This window comes from Callithrix jacchus, chromosome 15 (assembly GCF_049354715.1).
Source record: "Callithrix jacchus isolate 240 chromosome 15, calJac240_pri, whole genome shotgun sequence".
NCBI classification, from domain to species: Eukaryota; Metazoa; Chordata; class Mammalia; order Primates; family Cebidae; genus Callithrix; species Callithrix jacchus.
In genome coordinates, this window is record NC_133516.1 from 89522157 (window position 1) to 89542911 (window position 20755).

Consider the following 20755-nt stretch of genomic DNA (forward strand, 5'->3'; position numbering starts at 1 on the left):
GATTGGACTCTATTACAGAGTTGATGCTAGGAAGGGTCCCAGGAGATAGATCAACCCACACAGATGGGATTTTGGCATAGGTTTGGTTATCTGAGGGGCAGTGCTGAGCTTTTTGCCAGTGGGAAATGGGTTGCTGGTGGTTTCCAGAAAGTGACCTTACAGTGACTCAGGCTACCACTTACTGTTGATTGTGGTGAAATGCCAGCAGAGGCACATGCTTTGGGAGCTAAGTTGTTGCTGCACTTGACCACTGTAATGACTGGTGTGGAAAGGGTCCTTTTGTATGTACTTGAGCAGGGGTCCCCAACCCCTGAGGCATGAAGCTGGAAGGAGTTACACAGCAGGAGGTGCGTGATGTCTAGTGAGGGAAGCTTCATCTGTATTTACAGCCACTTCCTGTTGCTCACATTCCCACCTGACCTCTGCCTTCTGTCAGATCAGCAGCAGCATTAGATTCTCTTAGGAGCATGAACCCTATTGCAAACCATGCATGCGAGGGATCTGGGTTGTGTGGTTTCTGTGAGAATCTAATGCCCGATGACCTGTAACTCTCCCATCACACTCAGATGGGACCATCTAGTCACAGGAAAACAAGCTTAACGTGCCTACTAATTCTACAATATGGTGAGTTCTATAATTATTTCGTTATATATCACAACGTAATAGTGGAAATAAAGTGCCAAATAAATGTCATGTGCTTGAACTTTTGGCTCTGCTCCTACCTCCTGACAGCCTCTCCAGGCCCAGAACTTTTTCCATGTCGGCCTCTACAGGCCAAGCTCATGGCTCACAGTGGCCTATTTAGGTGCATACCCTACCTCATGGTAGCCTCCTCAAATGAGGCTACTGCCTCATGGCAGCCTCCACAGGCCCAGGTTCATCATTACAGTGGCCTCTTTAGGCCCAGCTCCTGCCTCCCTGCCTTTTCTCCAGGCACAGAACTTTCTCAAGTCAACCTCACCAGGCCCAGCTCCTGCCTCTCATCGGTCTCCCAAGGGCAAGCTTTTGCTTCATGGCCACCTTCCAAGACCCATTTTCTGTTTTACGGCAGCCTCCTGAGGCCCCACTTCTGCCTCCTGGAAGCCTGTACCGGCCCAGCTCCTCCCTCACAGTGGCTTCCTTAGTCCCAGCTCCTGCTTCTGCATGACCTATCTGGGCCGAAAGTGTCCACAAGCCAGCCTCTCAAGACCCAGCTGTGCCTAGAGGACCAGCACCTGCCTCACATCTCTTTTGGCTCAGCTTCTGCCTAGCTCCTGGTGGCCTTTGTAGGCCCCAAACTGCCTCAAGTCAAGCTCTTCAGGCCCACCTTCAGCCTTCCGATGACCTGGACAGGCCCAGCTCTTGCCTCCCAGTGGCCTCTGCAGGCCTAGCTTTTGCCTCACAGGTATTCCTTGAACAGGTTTCTACTTGCCTCCTGGTAGCCTTGACAAGCCCAGGTCTTGCCTCACTCTAACCTCATTAGGACCAGCTCACCGTGGCCTCTCCAGACCCAGCATCTGTCCCCTGACAGACTGTCCAGGCCGAAACTTCTTCTAGTCACCCTCTTCAGGCACAGCTCCTGTCTCACACTGGACTCTAAGTACAGCTCATGCCTCTCGGCGGCCTCTTGGGGCCCAGTTCCTACATCTCTGTGGCCTCTCGAGACTGACAGATTTCTCAAATCTGCCATTCCAGGTCCAACTCCTGCCTCTAGTCGGCCCCGATAGGCCCAAACTCTGCCTCACAGCAGACACCCCAGGCCAAGCGTGTGCCTCACCACAGTGCCCCCAGGCCAAGCTCCTGCCTTTCAGCAGGCCCAGCAACTGCCTCCCAGTGGCCTGTGTAGGTGAAGCTCATGCATCACAGCGGCCATTCTGATCGAGGTTTTACTTTTTGGCAGTGTCTCCAGGCCCAGAACTTCCTGAAGTGGGTGTTTCCATGCCCAGCTCTTCCTCCCAGTTGCATCTCCAGGACCAACTCCTGCCTGACACCCTCCTTTGGATCAGCTCCTACACAGCTCTTGGTGGCCTTCGTAGGCCAAAAACTTTCTCAACTCAAGTTCCCCAGCAGAAACTTCTGAGGAGCAATGGCTTAAACAGGCATAGCTACTGGATGACAATAGACTCTCCAGGACCAACTCTTACCTCATGAAGGTTTTCCCTGTCAAAGCTCTTGCCGGCCTCCCAGCAGCGTTGAGAGGCCCAGCTGCTGCCTAACCCTGACTTGATTAGGCCAAGCTCCTACCCACTAGGTGGCCTCTCCAGGCTCAAAACGTCCTCATGTGGGCTTGTTGTGGGCCAGCTCCTGCCTCCCAATGGCCCTCTTGGACCCCGTCAGCCTCTCCAGGAGACCCAGCCTCTGATCACTCCTGGCGGCATCCTCAGGCTTGGCTCCTACTCCTGGCCACGTCTACAGGCCCATGTCCTGCCTCCCGACAGCCTCTTTTGATTCGGCTCCTGACGAGCTGCCGGTGGCCTGGATAGGCCAAGCTACCCCTTGACAGTGTCCTCTCCGGGGCCAGATCTGGCATCCCCGCAGCCTTCCCAGGACGAGCTGCTACCTGCCAATGGCTTCCCCAGGCCAAGATCCTGACTGCCTTCCTGCCTGCATCCTGCCTCCACAGGCCCACCACCTCCCTCACAGTGGCCATTGGAGCCCAGCTTGTGCCTGTGGCAAACCTCTCCGGACCCAGCTCTCACCTCACGCTGGTCTCGGTCTCAGCCCATGTCCTCCCTCGCAGCGGCCTTCCTCAGCCCAGCTCGCCTATCACGGTCTCTCCCAGGCCAGCTCCTGACTCTTGGCGGCCTGTCCAGGCCCGAAGGTTCCTCTCCGGGCCCGGCCTCCCCAGGCCCGGCTTCTGCCTGCACCAGGCCCCTACGGGCCCAGCCTCCACCTTTCAGTGGACCCTCCAGGCCAAGCTCGTGGCATCACCGTGGCCTCTGCTCAGGCCAGCTTCTGCCTCTGTGACAGCCTGTATCCACAGGCCCCACCCCCGGCCTCCCCATGGCCCCATCAGGCCAAGCCGGTGCATCCCGGTGGTCCTCCAGGCCCTGCATTGGCCTGCTGACATCCTCCCTGGGCCCAGAACGACTTGAGGTAGGCCTCTGAGAGCCTAGCTCCACCTCTTGGCAGCGTCTATGGGCCCAACTTCCGAATTTGCCTCGCAACAACCTCTTTGGACTCCTGTCCAGCTCCCGACAGCTGTTGTAGGCCCGAAAGCTCAGACCATCGACTCAGGCTCTCCAGGCCCACCTGGCTCATGCTTCACACTGGCCCAGCTCCTGCCCTCCTGGTATCTCCTCCCCATGGGCACAAAACATCACGTGGGCCCTGCCAGGGCCAGATCCTGCCTACCAAAGGCCCCCTGGGCCCAGCTCCTGCCTCCTATCAGCCTATCTGGGAGGTCCGGCCTATGTCTTCTTTCTGGCGGACTCCCCAGACCCGGATCCTCCTCCTGGCCACGTCTTCTGGCCCACGTCCTGCCTCCCGGCAGCTTTTTTAGGCTCGGCCGCTGGCCAGCTTCCAGTGGCCTTTCATCTCTCGGCCGGAAGCGTTCTGAAGTGGGGCTTTCTGGGCCTCCGTTCTGCCTCCTGGTGGCCTTGACAGGCCCTGCTACCGTCTGACATTGGCCCTTCGAAATCCAGCTCTGGACTACTCATAGCCCTCCCAGCAGCAGCTGCTAGCTGCTGGCGGCTTCCCCAGGACAAGATTCTGCCTTCCTGCCGGCCTGCCTCCTTCCTCCACAGGCCCAGCACCTCCCTCACACTGGCCCATTGGAGCCCAGCCCTTGGCTATGGAAAACCTCTGTAGACCCAGCTCTCACCTCATGCAGGCCTCGGTCCTCCCTTGCAGCGGCCTTCCTCAGCCCAGCTCACCTGTCACGGTCTCTCCCAGACCAGCTCCTGCCTCCCAGCGGCCTGTCCAGGCCCAAAGCTTCCTCTCCGGGCTTGGCCTCTACAGGCCTGGCTTCTGCCTGCACCAGGCCCCACTGGGCCTAGCCTCCACTTTTCAGTGGACCCTCCAGGCCCAGCTCGTGGCATTACCATGGTTGCTCAGGTCCCGCTCCTGCTTCTGTGGCAGGCTGTATCCACAGGCCTTACCCCCGGCCTTCCCATGGCCCCCTCGGGCCAAGCCAGTGCATCCCGGTGGTCGTCCTGGGCCCAGCGTTGGCCTTCTGGCATCCTGTCCGTGTCCGGAACGTCTTCAGGTCAGCTTCTTGGGGCCCAGCTCCTCCTCACCGCGGCATCTGCAGGCCCAACGTGCGAATTTGCCTCGCAGCAACCTCTGTGGACTCGGCTCCTGCCCAGCTTCCAGCGGCGTTTGTAGGCCAGAAAGCTCAGACCATCGACTCAGACTCTCCAGGCCCACCCTGCTCATGCCTCACGAGTGGCCTCTCCAGGCTCGGCTCCTGCCCGCCAAGGGCATCTCCAGGCCCCAGACGTTCCCGAGTCGGCCTCTGCCGACCCGGCTCCTGCTGCCTCCTCCTCCTGGCCTCGGGAGGCCCAAGCATTGGGTCCTGAAGTCGGCCTCTCCAGGCCCAGCTCCTGCTCTCCTGGTGTCTCCTCCTCACGGGTGCAAAACATCCTCACATGGGTGCCTCCAGGGCCAGCTGCTGCCTCCCAACGGCCCACTGGGGCCCAGCTTCTGCCTCCCCTCTGCCTCTCCGGGAGGTCCAGCCTATGCCTCCCTTCTGGCGGCCTCCCCAGATCCTCCTCCTGGCCTCGTCTACTGGACCACGTCCTGCCTCCCGGCAGCTGCTTTTTGTTCGGCTCCTGACCAGCTTCCAGCGGCCTTTCTTCTGTAGGCCCGAAGCTTTCTCAAGTGGGGCTTTCTGGGCCTCCATTCTGCCTTCTGGTGGCCTTGACAGGCCCTGCCACCACCTGACATTGGCCCCTCCGGGCCCAGCTGTGGACTCTCTACAGCCTCCCCAGCCCCAGCTGCTGCCTGCTGGTGACTTCCCCAGACCAAGATTCTGCCTGCCTGCCTGCATTCTGGCTGCATCCACAGGCCCAGCGCCCCCCTCACAGTGGCCCATTGGGGCCCAGCTCGTGCTTGTGGCAAAGCTCTCCGGTCCCAGCTCTCGCCTCACTCTTGCCTTGAGTCTATGCCCAGGCGCTCCCTCTCAGGGGTCTTCCTCAGCCCAGCTCGCCTGTCACGGACTCTCCCGGGCGAGCTCCTGCCTCCCGGCAGCCTGTCCAGGCCCAAAGCTTTCTCTCCGGGCCCGTCCTCCCCAGGTTCAGCTCCTGCCTGCGCCAGCCCCATACCGGGCCCAGCCTCCGCCTTTCAGTGGACCCTTTGGGCCTAGCTGGTGGCATCGCCATGGCCTGTGCTCAGGCCCAGCTCCTGCCTCTGTGGCAGCCTGTATCCCCAGGCCCCGCCTCCAGCCTCCTTGTGGCCCCATCGGGCCAAGCCGGTGCCTCCCGGTGGCCCTCCCGGGCCCAGCATTGGCCTGCTGGCATCCTCTTAGGGCCCAGAACGTCTTCAGGTAGGCCTTTTGGGGCCCAGCTCCTCCTCTTGGCCGTGTCTACGGGCTCAACTCTTGAATTTGCCCCGCAGCCACCTCTGGGGACTCGGTTCCTCCCCAGCTCCTGGCGGCCTTTGTAGGCCCGAAAGCTCAGGCCCTCGACTCAGGCTCTCCAGGCACACGCAGCTCATGTCTCACACTGGCCTCTCCAGGCTAGGCTCCTGCCCTCCAAGGGCATCTCCAGGCCTCAGATGTTCCCGAGTCTGCATCACCTGGCCCGGCTCCTGCTACCTCATCCTGCTGGCCTCGGGAGGTTCAAGCATTGGGTCCCGAAGTCCATCTCTGCAGGCCCAGCTTCTGCCTTCCCAGCGGCCCTTCAATACTGGCGCAATAAGTCGTCATGTTGGCTTCTCCAGGACAAGCTCCTGCCTCCGAGCGGCCACCTTGGACACAGCTCCTGCCTTCCGTCATCCTCTTCGGGAGGCCCAGCCTCTGCCTCCCTCCTGGCGGCCCCCGCACTATCGGATCGTCCTCCTGGCTGCATCTACCGGCGGACGTTTTCCCCCCTGGCAGCCTCTTTAGGCTCAGCTCCTGGCCAGCTCCCCATGGCCTTTCGTCTGTCTGCCCGCAGCTTCCTCGGGACTTTCAGGGTGTCCCTTCTGCCTCCCGGTGGCCTCCACAGGCCCAGATACATCCTGACATCGGCCTCTCCATGCCCAGTTCTGGCCCCCCCTACGGCACCCCCAGCACCATCCACTGTCTGCCGACCGCTTCCCCAGGTTAAGATCCTGCCTACCTCCGGACTTCATCACACAAACCCAGCGCCTCCCTCACACTGGCCAGTTGAGGCCCAGCTTGGCCTCTAGCAGATGTCTCTGGAGCCAGCTCCTGCCAGGTGCTGGCCCTGAGTCTGGGCCCAGGTCCTCCCTCGCACCGGCGTTTCTTGGCCCAGCTAGCCTCTCATAAACTCTCCGGCCAGCTCCTGCCGTCCAGCGGCCTGTCCAGGCCCAAAGCTTCCTCTCCGGGCCCGGCCTCTCCAGGCCTGGCTGCTGCCTGCCACAGGCCCCTCTGGGCCCAGGCTCCACTTCTCAGTGGACCCTCCAGGCCCAGCTCGTGGCATTACCATGGTTGCTCAGGTCCCGCTCCTGCTTCTGTGGCAGGCTGTATCCACAGGCCTTACCCCCGGCCTTCCCATGGCCCCGTCGGGCCAAGCCAGTGCATCCCAGTGGTCGTCCTGGGCCCAGCGTTGGCCTTCTGGCATCCTGTCCATGTCCGGAACATCTTCAGGTCAGCTTCTTGGGGCCCAGCTCCTCCTCACCGCGGCGTCTGCAGGCCCAACGTGCGAATTTGCCTCGCAGCAACCTCTGTGGACTCGGCTCCTGCCCAGCTTCCAGTGGCGTTTGTAGGCCAGAAAGCTCAGACCATCGACTCAGACTCTCCAGGCCCACCCTGCTCATGCCTCACGAGTGGCCTCTCCAGGCTCGGCTCCTGCCCGCCAAGGGCATCTCCAGGCCCCAGACGTTCCCGAGTCGGCCTCTGCCGACCCGGCTCCTGCTGCCTCCTCCTCCTGGCCTCGGGAGGCCCAAGCATTGGGTCCTGAAGTCGGCCTCTCCTGGCCCAGCTCCTGCTCTCCTGGTGTCTCCTCCTCACGGGTGCAAAACATCCTCACATGGGTGCCTCCAGGGCCAGCTGCTGCCTCCCAACGGCCCACTGGGGCCCAGCTTCTGCCTCCCCTCTGCCTCTCCGGGAGGTCCAGCCTATGCCTCCCTTCTGGCGGCCTGCCTCCCCAGATCCTCCTCCTGGCCTCGTCTACTGGACCACGTCCTGCCTCCCGGCAGCTGCTTTTTGTTCGGCTCCTGACCAGCTTCCAGCGGCCTTTCTTCTGTAGGCCCGAAGCTTTCTCAAGTGGGGCTTTCTGGGCCTCCATTCTGCCTTCCGGTGGCCTTGACAGGCCCTGCCACCACCTGACATTGGCCCCTCCGGGCCCAGCTGTGGACTCTCTACAGCCTCCCCAGCCCCAGCTGCTGCCTGCTGGTGACTTCCCCAGACCCAGATTCTGCCTGCCTGCCTGCCTGCCTGCGTTCTGGCTGCATCCACAGGCCCAGCGCCCCCCTCACAGTGGCCCATTGGGGCCCAGCTCGTGCTTGTGGCAAAGCTCTCCGGTCCCAGCTCTCGCCTCACTCTTGCCTTGAGTCTAGGCCCAGGCGCTCCCTCTCAGGGGTCTTCCTCAGCCCAGCTCGCCTGTCACGGACTCTCCCGGGCCAGCTCCTGCCTCCCGGCAGCCTGTCCAGGCTCAAAGCTTTCTCTCTGGGCCTGTCCTCCCCAGGCCCAGCTCCTGCGTATGCCAGGCCCATACCGGGCCCAGCCTCCGCCTTTCAGTGGACCCTTTGGGCCTAGCTGGTGGCATCACCGTGGCCTGTGCTCAGGCCCAGCTCCTGCCTCTGTGGCAGCCTGTATCCCCAGGCCCCGCCTCCAGCCTCCCCGTGGCCCCATCGGGCCAAGCCGGTGCTTCCCGGCGGCCGTCCCGGGCCCAGCATTGGCCTGCTGGCATCCTCTCCGGGCCCAGAACATCTTCAGGTAGGCCTTTTGGGGCCCAGCTCCTCCTCTTGGCCGTGTCTACGGGCTCAACTCTTGAATTTGCCCCGCAGCCACCTCTGGGGACTCGGTTCCTCCCCAGCTCCTGGTGGCCTTTGTACGCCCGAAAGCTCAGGCCCTCGACTCAGGATCTCCAGGCACACCCAGTTCATGTCTCACACTGGCCTCTCCAGGCTAGGCTCCTGCCCTCCAAGGGCATCTCCAGGCCTCAGATGTTCCCGAGTCTGCATCACCTGGCCCGGCTCCTGCTACCTCATCCTGCTGGCCTCGGGAGGTTCAAGCATTGGGTCCCGAAGTCCATCTCTGCAGGCCCAGCTTCTGCCTTCCCAGCGGCCCTTCAGTATTGGCACAAGAAGTCGTCACATTTGCTTCTCCAGGACAAGCTCCTGCCTCCGAGCGGCCCCCTGGGACACAGCTCCTGCCTTCCGTCATCCTCTTTGGGAGGATGCCTCTGCCTCCCTCCCTCCTGGCAGCCCCCGCACAATCGGATCGTCCTCCTCCTGCATCTACCGGCGGACGTTTTTCCCCCTGCAGCCTCTTTAGGCTTAGCTCCTGGCCAGCTCCCCATGGCCTTTCGTCTGTCAGCCCGAAGCTTCCTCGGGTATTTCGGGGTGTCCCTTCTGCCTCCCGGTGGCCTCCACAGGCCCAGATATATCCTGACATCGGCCTCTCCATGCCCAGTTGTGGCCTCCCTACGGCACCCCCAGCACCATCCACTGTCTGCCGACCGCTTCCCCAGGTTAAGATCCTGCCTACCTCCGGACTTCGTCACACAAACCCAGCGCCTCCCTCACACTGGCCAGTTGAGGGCCAGCTTGGCCTCTAGCAGATGTCTCTGGAGCCAGCCCTTGCCTGGTGCTGGCCCTGAGTCTGGGCCCAGGTCCTCCCTCGCACTGGCGTTTCTCGGCCCAGCCAGCCTCTCATAAACTCTCCGGCCAGCTCCTGCCTCCCAGCGGCCCGTCCAGGCCCAAAGCTTCCTCTCCGGGCCCAGCCTCTCCAGGCCTGGCTTCTGCCTGCACCAGGCCCCTCTGGGCCCAGCCTCTACTTTTCAGTGGACCCTCCATACCCAGCTCGTGGCCTCATTGTGGCCTCCGCTCAGCCCAGCTCCTGCCTCTGTGGCAGCCTGTCTCCACGGTTTCAGCTCTTGGCCTTCTGGTGGCTCCCTCGGACCAAACCAGTACCCCCAGGCGGCCCCCCGTGCCCAGTGTTGGGCTTCTGGCATCCTCTCCTTGTCCAGAATTTCTACAGGTCATCTGCTTGACATTGGCTTTTAAGGGCCAACCTTCCAGTCTCGCCTTGCATCAGCCTCTGTGGACTCATCTCCTTTCCAGCTCCCGGAGGCCTTTGTAGAACTGAAAGCTCCGGCCCTTGAATGAGGCTCTCCAGGACTACCCAGCTCATGCCTCACGCTAGCCTCTCCAGGCTCAGCTTCTGCCCACCCAGGCTGCCTGTAGGCCCCAGATGTCCTAGAGTCGGCTTCTCCAGATGTCCCAGAGTCGGCTTCTCCAGGCCCAGCTTCAGACTCCTCCTTTTGGCCTCTGCAGGCCCAAGCATTGTGTTCTCAATTCAGCCTCTTCAGGCCCTGCTCCAGTTCTCCTGGCGTCTCCTCCCCATGGGCGCAAAACGTCGTCACCTGGGCCCTACTAGTGTCACCTCGTGCCTCCCAAAGGCCCTCTGTGCTTAGCTCCTACCTCCCATCAGCCTCTCCTGGACACCCAGCCTCCGCCTTCCTACTGGTGGCCTATCCAGGCCTGGATCCTCCTCCTGGCCACGTCTAAGGGCCCAGGTTTTGCCCCCGGCAGCCTTTTTTGTTTGTTTGTTTGTTTTCTTAGTTGGAGTTTGGCTCTTGTTACCCAGGCGCGAGTGCAATGGTGTGATCTCGGCTCACCTCAACCTCCGCCTCCTGGGTTCAGGCAATTCTCCTGCCTCAGCCTCCTGAGTGGCTTGGATTACAGGCATGCGCAACCATGCCTAGCTAATTTTTTGTATTTTTTTTTTTTTCAGATGGAGTTTCGCTCTTGTTACCCAGGCCGGAGTAGACTGGCACTCTCTTGGCTCACTACAACCTCCACCTCCTGGGTTCAGGAAATTCTCCTGCCTCAGCCACCTGAGTAGCTGGGATTACACGCAGGCACCACCGTGCCCAGCTGATGTTTTTTTTTTTTGAGACAAAGTTTCGCTGTTGTTGTCCAGGCTGGAGTGCAATGGTTTTACCTCTGCTTACCACAACCTCCGCCTCCTGGGTTCAGGCAATTCTCCTTCAGCCTCCTGAATTGCTGGGATTACAGGCATGCGCCACCATGCTCAGCTAATTTTTGTATTTTTAGTAGAGATGGGGTTTCACCATGTTGATCAGGATGGTCTCGATCTCCTGACCTCGTGATCCACCCGCCTCGGCCTCCCAAAGTGTTGGGATTACAGGCCTGAGCCACCACGCCTGGTCCCCAGCAGCGTCTTTTGGCTACGCTCCTGGCCAGCTCCTGGCAGCCTTTCGTCTGTCGTTCCGAAGCTTCCTCAGGTGGGGCCTTCCAGGCATCCCTTCTGCCTCCTGGTGGCCTCAACAGAAGGGACACCCAGAAGGCCCCACCTGAGGAAGCTTCGGGCAGACAGACAAAAGGCCGCCAGGAGCTGGCCAGGAGCCAAGCCAAAAGAGGCTGCCGGGGGCAAAACTTGGGCCCGTAGATGTGGCCAGGAGGAGGTTCCAGGCCTGGTGAGGCTGCCAGTAGGGAGGCAGAGGCTGGGCCTCCTGGAGAGGCCACCTGATGGGAATCAGGACCTGGGCCCCAGGGGGTCACTGGGACGCAGGAGCTGGCCCTGGAGGGCACCACGTGATGATGTATTACGCCCAAGTTGGGGGGTGCGGCCGGGAGGGCAGGAGCTGGACCTGCAGACGCGGACTTCATGACCCAATGCTTGGGCCTCCCGAGGCCAGCGGGAGGACAAAGCAGAACTGGGCCTCAGGGCCGGGCTCTGGACTCCCCGCAGCCTCCCCAGCCCCAGCTGCTGCCTGCTGGCTGCTTCCGCAGGCCAAGATCTTGCCTGCCTGCCCGCCTGCATCCCGGCTGCATCCACAGGACCAGCGCCTCTCTCAGACTGGCCAGTTGAGGCCCAATTCATGCCTCTGAAAGACATCTCTGGAGCCAGGTCTTGCCTGGTGCTGGCCTTGAGTCTGGGCCCAGGTCCTCCCTTGTACCAGCCTTTCTTGGCCCAGCTCGTCTTTCATAAACTCTCCGGCCAGCTCCTGCCTCCCAGTGGCCTGTGCAGGCCCAAAGCTTCCTCTCCGGGCCCGGCCTCTCCAGGCCTGGCTCCTGCCTGTGCTAGGACCCTCGGGGCCCAGCCTCCGCCTCACAGTGGACCCTCCAGACCCAGCTCGTGGCCTCCGCTCAGCCCAGCTCCTGCCTCTGTGGCAGCCTGTCTCCACAGGCCCAGCTTCTGGCCTCCTGGTGGCCCCCTCAGGCCAAACAGGTGCCCTCAGGTGGCCCTCCTGGGAGTTTCACTCGTTACTCAGAGTGGAGTAGAATGGCGCGATCTTGGCTCACCTCAACCTCCGCCTCCTGGGTTCGGGCAATTCTCCTGCCTCAGCCTGCTGAGTAGCTGGGATTACAGGCACGTGCCCAGCATTGGCCTTCTGGCATCCTCTCCTCGTCCAGAATGTCTTCAGGTCAGCCTCTTGGGGCCCAGCCCCTCCTTCCAGCGGCTTCTAAGGGCCAACCTTCCGGTCTCCCCTCGCAGCAACGTCTGTGGACTCGGCTCCTCCCCAGCTCCCAGAGGCCTTTGTAGACCTGAAAGCTCAGGCCCTCGACTCAGGCTCTCCAGGACTACCCGGCTCATGCCTCACACTGGCCTCTCCAGGCTCAGCTTCTGCCCACCCAGGCTGCCTGTAGGCCCCAGATGTCCCAGAGTCGGCTTCTCCAGGCCCGGCTCCGGACTCCTCCTATTGGCCTCTGCAGGCCCAAGCATTGGGTTCTCAATTTGGCCTCTCCAGGCCCAGCTTCAGTTCTCCTGGCATCTCCTCCCCGTGGGTGCAAAACATCATCACGTGGGCCCTTCTAGGGCCAGCTCATGCCTCCCAAAGTGCCCCTGGGCTTAGCTCCTGCCTCCCATCAGCCTCTCCTGGAGGCCCATCCTCTGCCTCCATACTGGCGGCCTCTCCAGGCCGGGATCCTCCTCCTGGCCACGTCTACAGGCCCAGGTTTTACCCCCGGCAGCCTCTTTTTTTTTTTTTTTTTTTTTTTTTTTTGAGTGTCTTCTTACTCAGGCGCGAGTACAATGGTGTGATCTCGGCTCACCGCAACCTCCGCCTCCTGGGTTCAGGCAATTCTCCTGCCTCAGCCTCCTGAGTAGCTGGGATTACAGGCACGCAGCACCATGCCCAGCTAATTTTTTTTTTTTTTTTTTTTTTGAGACGGAGTTTCGCTCTTGTTGCCCAGGCTAGAGTGCAATGGCTCGGTCTCGGTTCACCGCAACCTCCGCCTCCCAGGTTCAGGCAATTCTTTTGCTTCAGCCTGCTGAGTAGCTGGGATTACAGGCACACGCCACCATGCCTAGCTAATTTTTTGTATTTTTAGTAGAGATGGGGTTTCACAATGTTGACCAGGATGGTCTCGATCTGACCGTGTGATCCACCCGCCTTGGCCTCCCAAAGTGCTGGGATTACAGGCCTGAGCCACCGCGCCTGGTCCCCAACAGCGTCTTGTGGCTCGGCTCCTGGCCAGCTTCCAGAGGCTTTTCGTCTGTCAGCCCGAAGCTTTCTGAGGTGGGGCCTTCTGGGTGTCCCTTCTGTTGAGGCCACTGGGAGGCAGAAGGGATGCCCAGAAGGCCCCACCTGAGGAAGCTTCGGGCCGACGGACGAAAGGCCGCCAGGAGCTGGTCAGGGGTCGAGCCAAAAGAGACTGCTGGGGGCAAAACTTGGGCCCATAGACGTGGCCGGGAGGAGGTTCCAGGCCTGGTGAGGCTGCTAGTACGGAGGCAGGGGCTGGCCCTCCTGGAGAGGCCACCTGATGGGAATTAGGACCTGGGCCCCAAGGGGCCACTGGGACGCAGGACCTGGCCCTGGAGGGGACCACGTTGATGATGTATTGCGCCCATGTTGGGGGGTGCCGCCGGGAGGGCAGGAGCTGGACCTGCAGACGCGGACTTCATGACCCAATGCTTGGGCCTCCCGAGGCCAGCAGGAGGACAAAGCAGGACTGGGCCTCAGGGCCGGGCTCTGGACTCCCCGCAGCCTCCCCAGCACCAGCTGCTGCCTGCTGGCTGCTTCCGCAGGCCAAGATCTTGCCTGCCTGCCTGCCTGCATCCTGGCTGCATCCACAGGCCCAGTGCCTCCCTCACACTGGCCAGTTGAGGCCCAATTCATGCCTCTGAAAGACGTCTCTGGAGCCAGCTCTCGCCTCGTGCTGGCCTTGAGTCTGGGCCCAGGTCCTCCCTCACACCGGCCTTTCTTGGCCCAGCTCGTCTCTCATAAACTCTCCGGCCAGCTCCTGCCTCCCAGCGGCCTGTCCAGGTCCAAAGCTTTGTCTCCAGGCCCGGCCTCTCCAGGCCCGGCTTCTGCCTGTGCTAGGCCCCTCCAGGCCCAGGTTCCACCTCTCAGTGGACCCTCCAGACCCAGCTCGTGGCCTCATCGTGGTCTCCGCTCAGCCCAGCTCCTGCCTCTGTGAGAGCCTGTCTCCACAGGCCCAGCTCCTTGCCTCCCGGTGGCCCCCTCAGGCCAACCCGGTGCCCACAGAAGGATCTCCCGTGCTTAGCATTGGCCTTCTGGCATCCTCTCCTTGTCCAGAATGTCTTCAGGTCAGCCTCTTGGGGCCCAGCCCCTTCTTCCGGCGGCTTCTAAGGGCCAACCTTCCGTTCTTGCCTCGCAGCAACGTCCGTGGACTCAGCTCCTCCACAGCTCCCGGAGGCCTTTGTAGGCCCGAAAGCTCAGGCCCTCGACTCGGGCTCTCCAGGACTACCCGGCTCATGCCTCACACTGGCCTCTCCAGGCTCAGCTTCTGCCCACCCAGGGTGCCTCTAGGCCCCAGATGTCCCAGAGTTGGCTTCTCCAGGCCCGGATTCGGACTCCTCCTATTGGCCTCTGCAGGCCCAAGCATTGGGTTCTCAATTCGGCCTCTCTAGGCCCAGCTCCAGTTCTCCTGGCATCTCCTCCCCATGGGTGCAAAACGTCATCACGTGGGCCCTTCTAGGGCCAGCGAATGCCTCCCAAAGTCCCCTTGTGCTTAGCTCCTGTCTCCCATCAGCCTCTCCTTGAGGCCCATCTACTGCCTCAGTACTGGTGGCCTCTCCAGGCCGGGATCCTCCTCCTGGCCACCTCTACGGGTCCAAGTTTTGCCCTTGGCAGCCTCTTTTTTTTTTTTTTTGAGACGGAGTTTTGTTCATGTAACCCAGGCGCAAGTGCAATGGCGTGATCTCAGCTCACCTCAACCTACACCTCCTGGGTTCAGGCAATTCTCCTCCTTCAGCCTCCTGAGAAGCTGGGATTACAGGCACACACCACCATGCCCAGCTAATTTTTTGTTTTTTGTTTTTTTTTTTGAGACGGAGTTACACTCTTGTTACCCAGGGTGGAGTAGAATAGTGCGATCGTGGCTCACCACAACCTCCTTCTCCTGGGTTCAGGCAATTCTCCTGCCTCAGCTTCCTGAGTAGCTGGGGTTACAGGCACGCGTCACTGTGCCCAGCTACTTTTTTTTTTTTGAGACAGAGTATCGCTCTTGTTGCCCAGGCTGGAGTGCAATGGCTTGGTCTCGGTTCACCGCAACCTCCGTCTCCTGGGTTCAGGTAATTCTCCTGCCTCAGCCTCCTGAGTAGCTGGGATTACAGGCACACGCCACCATGCCCAGCTAATTTTTTGTATTTTTAGTAGAGACGGGGTTTTACCATGTTGACCAGGATGGTATCGATCTCCTGACCTCGTGAATCACCCGCCTCAGCCTCCCAAAGTGCTGGGATTACAGGCCTGAGCCACCGCGCCTGGTCCCCAGCAGCATCTTTTGGCTACGCTCCTGGCCGGCTCCTGGCGGCCTTTTATCTGTCGGCCCAAAGCTTCCTCAGGTAGGGCCTGTCAGGCGTCCCTTCTGCCTCCCGGTGGCCTCAACAGAAGGGACACCCAGAAGGCCCCACCTGAGGAAGCTTCGGCCAACAGACGAAAGGCCGCCAGGAGCTGGCCAGGAGCCAAGCCAAAAGAGGCTGCCGGGGGCAAAACTTGGGCCCATAGACGTGCCCCGGAGGAGGTTCCAGGCCTGGTGAGGCTGCCAGTAGGGAGGCAGAGGCTGGGCCTCCTGGAGAGCCCACCTGATGGGAACCAGGACCTGGGCCCCAGGGGGCCACTGGGACGCAGGACCTGGCCCTGGAGGGGACCAAGTGATGATGTATTGTGCCCACGTTGGGGGGTGTGGCCGGGAGGGCAGGAGCTGGACCTGCAGATGCGGACTTCATGACCCAATTCTTGGGCCTCCCAAGGCCAGTGGGAGGACAAAGCAGGACTGGGCCTCAGGGCCGGGCTCTGGACTCCCCGCAGCCTCCCCAGCCCCAGCTGCTGCCTGCTGGATGCTTCCGCAGGCCAAGATCTTGCCTGCCTGCCTGTGTCCCGGCTGCATTTACAGGCCTAGTGCCTCCCTCACACTGGCCAGTTGAGGCCCAATTCATGCCTCTGAAAGACATCTCTGGAGCCAGCTCTCACCTGATCCTGGCCTTGAGTCTGGGCCCAGGTCCTCCCTCGCACCAGCCTTTCTCCATGCAGCTCACCTGTCACGGACTCTTCCGGGCCAGCTCCTGCCTCCCGGCAGCCTGTCCAGGCCCAAAGCTTCCTCTCTGGACTCAGCCTCTTCACACCGGGCTCCTTCCTATGCTGGGCCCCTCTGGGCCCAGCCTCTGCTTCTCAGAGGACCCTTCAGACCCAGCTTCTGCCTTTGTGGCAGCCTGTTTCCACAGCTTCAGCCCCTAGCCTCCTCATAGACCCCTGGGAGGCAGTGGCTCAGCCCTGCCAGGCCCAGGGTTGGCCTACTGGCATTTTCTTTGTGTCCAGAACGTCTTCAGATAGGCCTCTCGGGGCCCAGCGCCTCCTCTCGACAGCATCTAACGGCCCAACTTCTGAATCTGCCTCGCAGCAACCTCTATGGACTCGGCTCCTGCCCAGCTCCCGACGGCCTTTGTAGGCCGGAAAGCTCAGACTATTGACTCTGGCTTTCCAGGCCCACCCGGCTGATGCCTCACAAGTGGCCTCTCCAGGCTCGGCTCCTGCCCTCCGAGGGCATCTCCAGGCCCCAGATGTTCCCGAGTCGGCTTCTACCAGCCTGGCTCCTGCTGTCTCCTCCTGCTGGCCTCGGGAGGCCCAAGCATTGGGTCCTGAAATCAGCCTCTGCAGGCTTAGCTCCTGCCCTCCTGGTGTCTCCTCCCCATGGGTGCAAAACACCCTCACATGGGTGCCTCCAGGGCCAGCTGCTGCCTCCCAACGGCCCCCTGGGGCCCAGCTGCTGCCTCCCTTCAGCCTTTCTGGGAGGTCCAGCCCGTGCCTCCCTTCTCGCGGCCTCCCTAGGCCCGGATCCTCTTCCTGGCCTCGTCTACTGGACCACGTCCTGCCTCCCGGCAGCTGCTTTGCTCTGGGCTCCTGACCAGCTTCCAGTGGCCTTTCTTCTGTAGGCCCGAAGCTTTCTCAAGTGGGGATTTCTGGGCCTCCGTTCTGCCTCCTGGTGGCCTTGACAGGCCCTGCTGCCACCTGACATTGGCCCCTTCCAGGCCCAGCTCTGGACTCTCTACAGCCTCCCCAGCACCAACTGCTGCCTGCTGGCGGCTTCTTCAGACCAAGATCCTGCCTGCCTATCGGGGACATTAGGCCAAGGCAAGGAGACTGAAAGGGCCTCTGCAGCCATCTTTTCCCTCGGGCAGAATCATGAGGCAGCAGTGTGGGTCCTTGTGTGGTTGACACTCCCCATCTTGCCCTGCAGAGGCCGGACTTCACAGACGCCATCATTCTCCGGAAAGGGGTCTCTGGAGCACGTGGTGAGTTGACAAGACCTGCCCTAACAAAGGGTGGGAGCTCTGTGTGCCCTTCGGAGCTCTGTTTTGCCTGAGGTGCCCTGGGCCAGGGGTGGGCTTTGCTGGTCTGAATCAGGTGCTGACATACAGGCTCTGGAGTTGGACGGTCTGGGACTGCATCTGCCACACCCCTTCCTAGCCATGTGCTGTGCCTCCAACCTCTCCTGTAAGGGGGGATGTGCTGCCTGGCCCCTGGGTAGTCAGGAAGACACGTTGGTTGAAGTCCAGCACGTAGGGCACTCGGCACGCTGCCTGTAGTGCATAGATGCCAGTAACCCTGCTCCCATGCCATTCAGGCATCAGTCAAGGAGTGGGGAGTGGCACTAGCTCAACACGGAAGTCAGGACAGAGGTTTTGAGGAGGCCACCTGAGCTGGCCTGTAGAATTAGCAGGTCTGACAGTGAAGAGTTGGGGTGGGGAGCATCCCAGATAGGGGAGCGGGCATGCACAGGCCCCAGAGGAGGTGCTCTGGACTCAGGGAGCACGAGGCTGCCTTTCTCTGTCCAGAATTCTGTCACTTGCACATGACCCTGCAGGCACCGGTGGTGGCCAAGTGTTGGGTCACATGGCCATCCTTCTGGGCTGTTGCTCTCCCAGGTGTTATTTTTCTCAAGCTGATTTCTTCTTGGGATCTGTATTATGGAAGCAAGGGACACTGTAGGCCTAGCTGTTTCTCTAGCCCCTTATGATAGTGGTGGCTGGGCTTGCAGTCTGGTCTCATGCATTCATTCCTTCTGCAAGCCCAGCCCCAAGTCTCTGGGTGCCACCCTGGAGGTGTTGAACAAATGAGGCCACGCAAAGTCCCATCTCTCTAAGACCTAGGCTTGAGGTCACAGCAGGAGGAGCCAAGAAGACTCACGGTTACCCTCCTGAATCCCTTCAGACACTCACAAGTGGCAAGCTGAGTAAAATGTAAGACCCATTTGCCGGCCAGAATCAGCCACCTTCCCATCTCTGTCAGGGAAGTGGACCTGCAGGCCTGGCGCCACCTCTGCCCCAGGGACACTGGGCTGAGGCGTTTTGTCTCCCACTGGGGCCTGGAAGACCTGTGGGCATGTCGGGGGAGGAGCCACATCACACAATTGCAGAGTCCCTTCCCCACCGCCCTCCGCTGTCCCACCATCAGAGTGGCAACCAGAGGTCCACACTCTCAGGGCAAATGCTGGCTGCCCCTCCAGGGTCTCCTTCCATTTTCACGTGACATCTGGGACCCCTGTGACCTTCATCTCTACCAAGGAGCACTGGAGGGTGTACACTGCTCTGGGAGTTGGGGGTGATGTGATATGTGGGAGGCTTCAGGTCACAGGTGGGGCCAGGAGGAGTGAGAGACAGTGTGGTCGAGCTTGGGATGGGGTTAGGGGGAGCCTCCCCTCTCTGTCTCTCTCCTGTCCTCCAGTGCCCCTGCATCCACCGGTCACTTGCCAGCCAGTTCAAGTATACCCTGGTGTGGGTAAGTGGGTGGGAAGGAGGCAGGGGGTTAGACCCAGCAGAGCCCCCAGATTAGGCGTGGAGCAAGGCATTCACATTCCTCTGCATGGTGTTCCTGTCCTTCCTGTGTGGATTGGCATGACTGTGTGTCTGTCCTCCATAGAATGTACATGCTCTCCCAGGCTGGACATGGGCCTTCCCCACCCTTTTTCTTTTCTTTTTTTTTTTTTTTTTTTGAGACAGGGTCTGGCTCTGTCTCCCAGGCTGGAGTGCAGTGGCACAATCGCGGCTCACTGCAGCCTTGACATTCTGTGCTCAAGCAATCCTCCCACCTCGGCGTGACAAGTAGTTGGGACTATAGGGGCACACCAGCATGCTTGGCTAATTTCTTATGGAGATGGGATCTCGCTGTCTGGCCCAAACTGGTCTGGAACTCCTGAGCTCAAGTGATCCTTGAGCTTTAATGATCCCCCCATCTTGGCCCCCAAAAGTGCTGGGATTACAGGCATTAGCCACTGTGCCTGGCCCTCCCCCACCTTTGAGGTCAGGGATGGTCAGATCACTGCAGACATCCTGCTGCCTGGGTCTCCGACCTTAGGCCAGCATTCACCCCCAGGACACACACCCCAGGGATATCTTTCTCGGCCTTGCCCTTGGCCAGTCCAGGCTGAGGTGACCCCTCTGCCCCCATTCCTCACCCAGGGCATCAGCACCGAGTACAGTCCACAGCAGGTGGGCCTGACCCACACCATGGAGCATGAGGAGGTCATCCAGAATGTGAAGAAGTAATGGAGCCTGCCAGGCCTCCCACCCACCTGCCTCATATCCCTGGGGGTGTCGGTCTTACTGGCACACACAAACACCCAAACAAAAATACAAATACACACACCCCAGGAAGGGGTCCCTCAAGTCTCTGCTATTTCCAGAAGTTTCTTCAGTAGGCAGATGAAGAGTGCGTTGGGCAGAGGGGTTCAGCTGGAGGCATTTTCCATAAGACTGAGGCTTCTCTTGGGGATTTTGAGTTTATAGTGCTGGGCCTGCATCTGTTCCCCCAGCCCCTGCGCTGAGGGAGCAAGCTGCCCACCTGCCTGCCAGCCGGGGCCCGAAGCAGATGGCATGCTCAGTGCCAGGCGGGAAGCTGGGCCTGCCTGGGTCCCTGGAGGCTGTGGCTGCTGTTATAGCATCTCTCTCCCTCAGCTCCTGCCGGCTTCTCTGACACTTGGGGTGGGGGCCCTTCCAGGAAGAAACCCCCTTGGGTCCTCCACTCAAGGCTCTCCAGGATTGGAAGCAGAGGTTAGTGGCTTCAAAGGCCCAGCTGACACCCTCTACAGCCTAAGGGGTGTCCTAAAGTGCCTCCCCCTCTCTGACCCTCCCAGGGCAGCCCCTGCCCAGCAGAAAACCCTGGGACCCTGGCTCTACACGCCTGGGCCAGGGACTTTTGAGTTTAGACTCTGTTTTCGAAGTCCCCAGTTCTCCTGGCTCTCCTTTCTGGAATAAAGGATTGAATTCCTGTCCTGGACATTCCTGTCCAGACTGAGAACACTTTGTAACCTTGCTGAACAGTAGCCAGGTTGAGTCAGGTGGGCACAGGTCAAGTATTGAGGGTAGCAGTGGGCCTGGGAGTTGGAGAGGGTGGAGGCTGGATCCTCAGGGCAGCCCCAGGCCATGGGTGGCAAGGAGAATGCAGGGTCCCTCAGCCAGGCATGGGCAGGCTCTGCCCAGGGAGTTGGTCATGGGTGTCAGGCCCAGACTGGCCCCTCCAGATGGGCCTGGCTGCCAAGGTAGGCAGCATCCCAGGAGGCCCTTGTGACCATCTGGGTGGCAGGGAGGCTCCCCCGTGAGAACAAGGTGGCTGATCATTTCCTTTTGCCTCAGAAGCCAGAAGCAGAGGGGCTGGCAGGGGCTCGATGAGTACCTACAATGTGCCAGGGACAGTGCCAGGCCCCCCACAGTATTCTGCTGTCCCTTGGAAGCTGGTGCAGGTTGCACAGTTTTTGAATGCAGAGCCTAGATGTAAGACCTCTGAGCAGCAGGGAAGGCTTCCTGGAGGAGGTGTGCCTTTTGGGAGGGATGCAGCAGGTTCTGTGAGGCTGTCAGGAGAGGTAGAGAGCTCCAGGGGGCCTTGGGCCCAGCTGGAGTGTGGTGCAGGCCCAGGCCCAGCTCCTGGGCTGTTTGCAGCTCAGCTGTCAGCTGCTCAGTCCTTTCCAGAGATAAAACAGGAATAATAAACATGATTAAATATACATAGGGCCCCAGGCG

At 60.7% G+C, this 20755-nt stretch overlaps 1 protein-coding gene across 20 annotated transcripts in view; it reads left to right on the plus strand.

The window, feature by feature from the left end:
- LOC103788015 (uncharacterized) overlaps window positions 1–20755 on the plus strand; it is a 66498-nt gene that overhangs the window by 41870 nt on the left and 3873 nt on the right. For 19 of the 20 annotated variants that reach the window (XR_013527680.1, XR_013527681.1, XR_013527677.1 and 16 more), the window contains one exon: window positions 1880–17032. Coding sequence is in view for 4 of the 20 variants with exons in the window: in XM_078352151.1 (XP_078208277.1) it covers window positions 3773–4783 (1011 nt within the window). In the remaining 16 variants the exon portion in view is untranslated. The remainder of the gene's footprint in view (window positions 1–1879; window positions 17033–20755) is intronic. The other variant, XR_013527684.1, reaches the window with a different exon arrangement.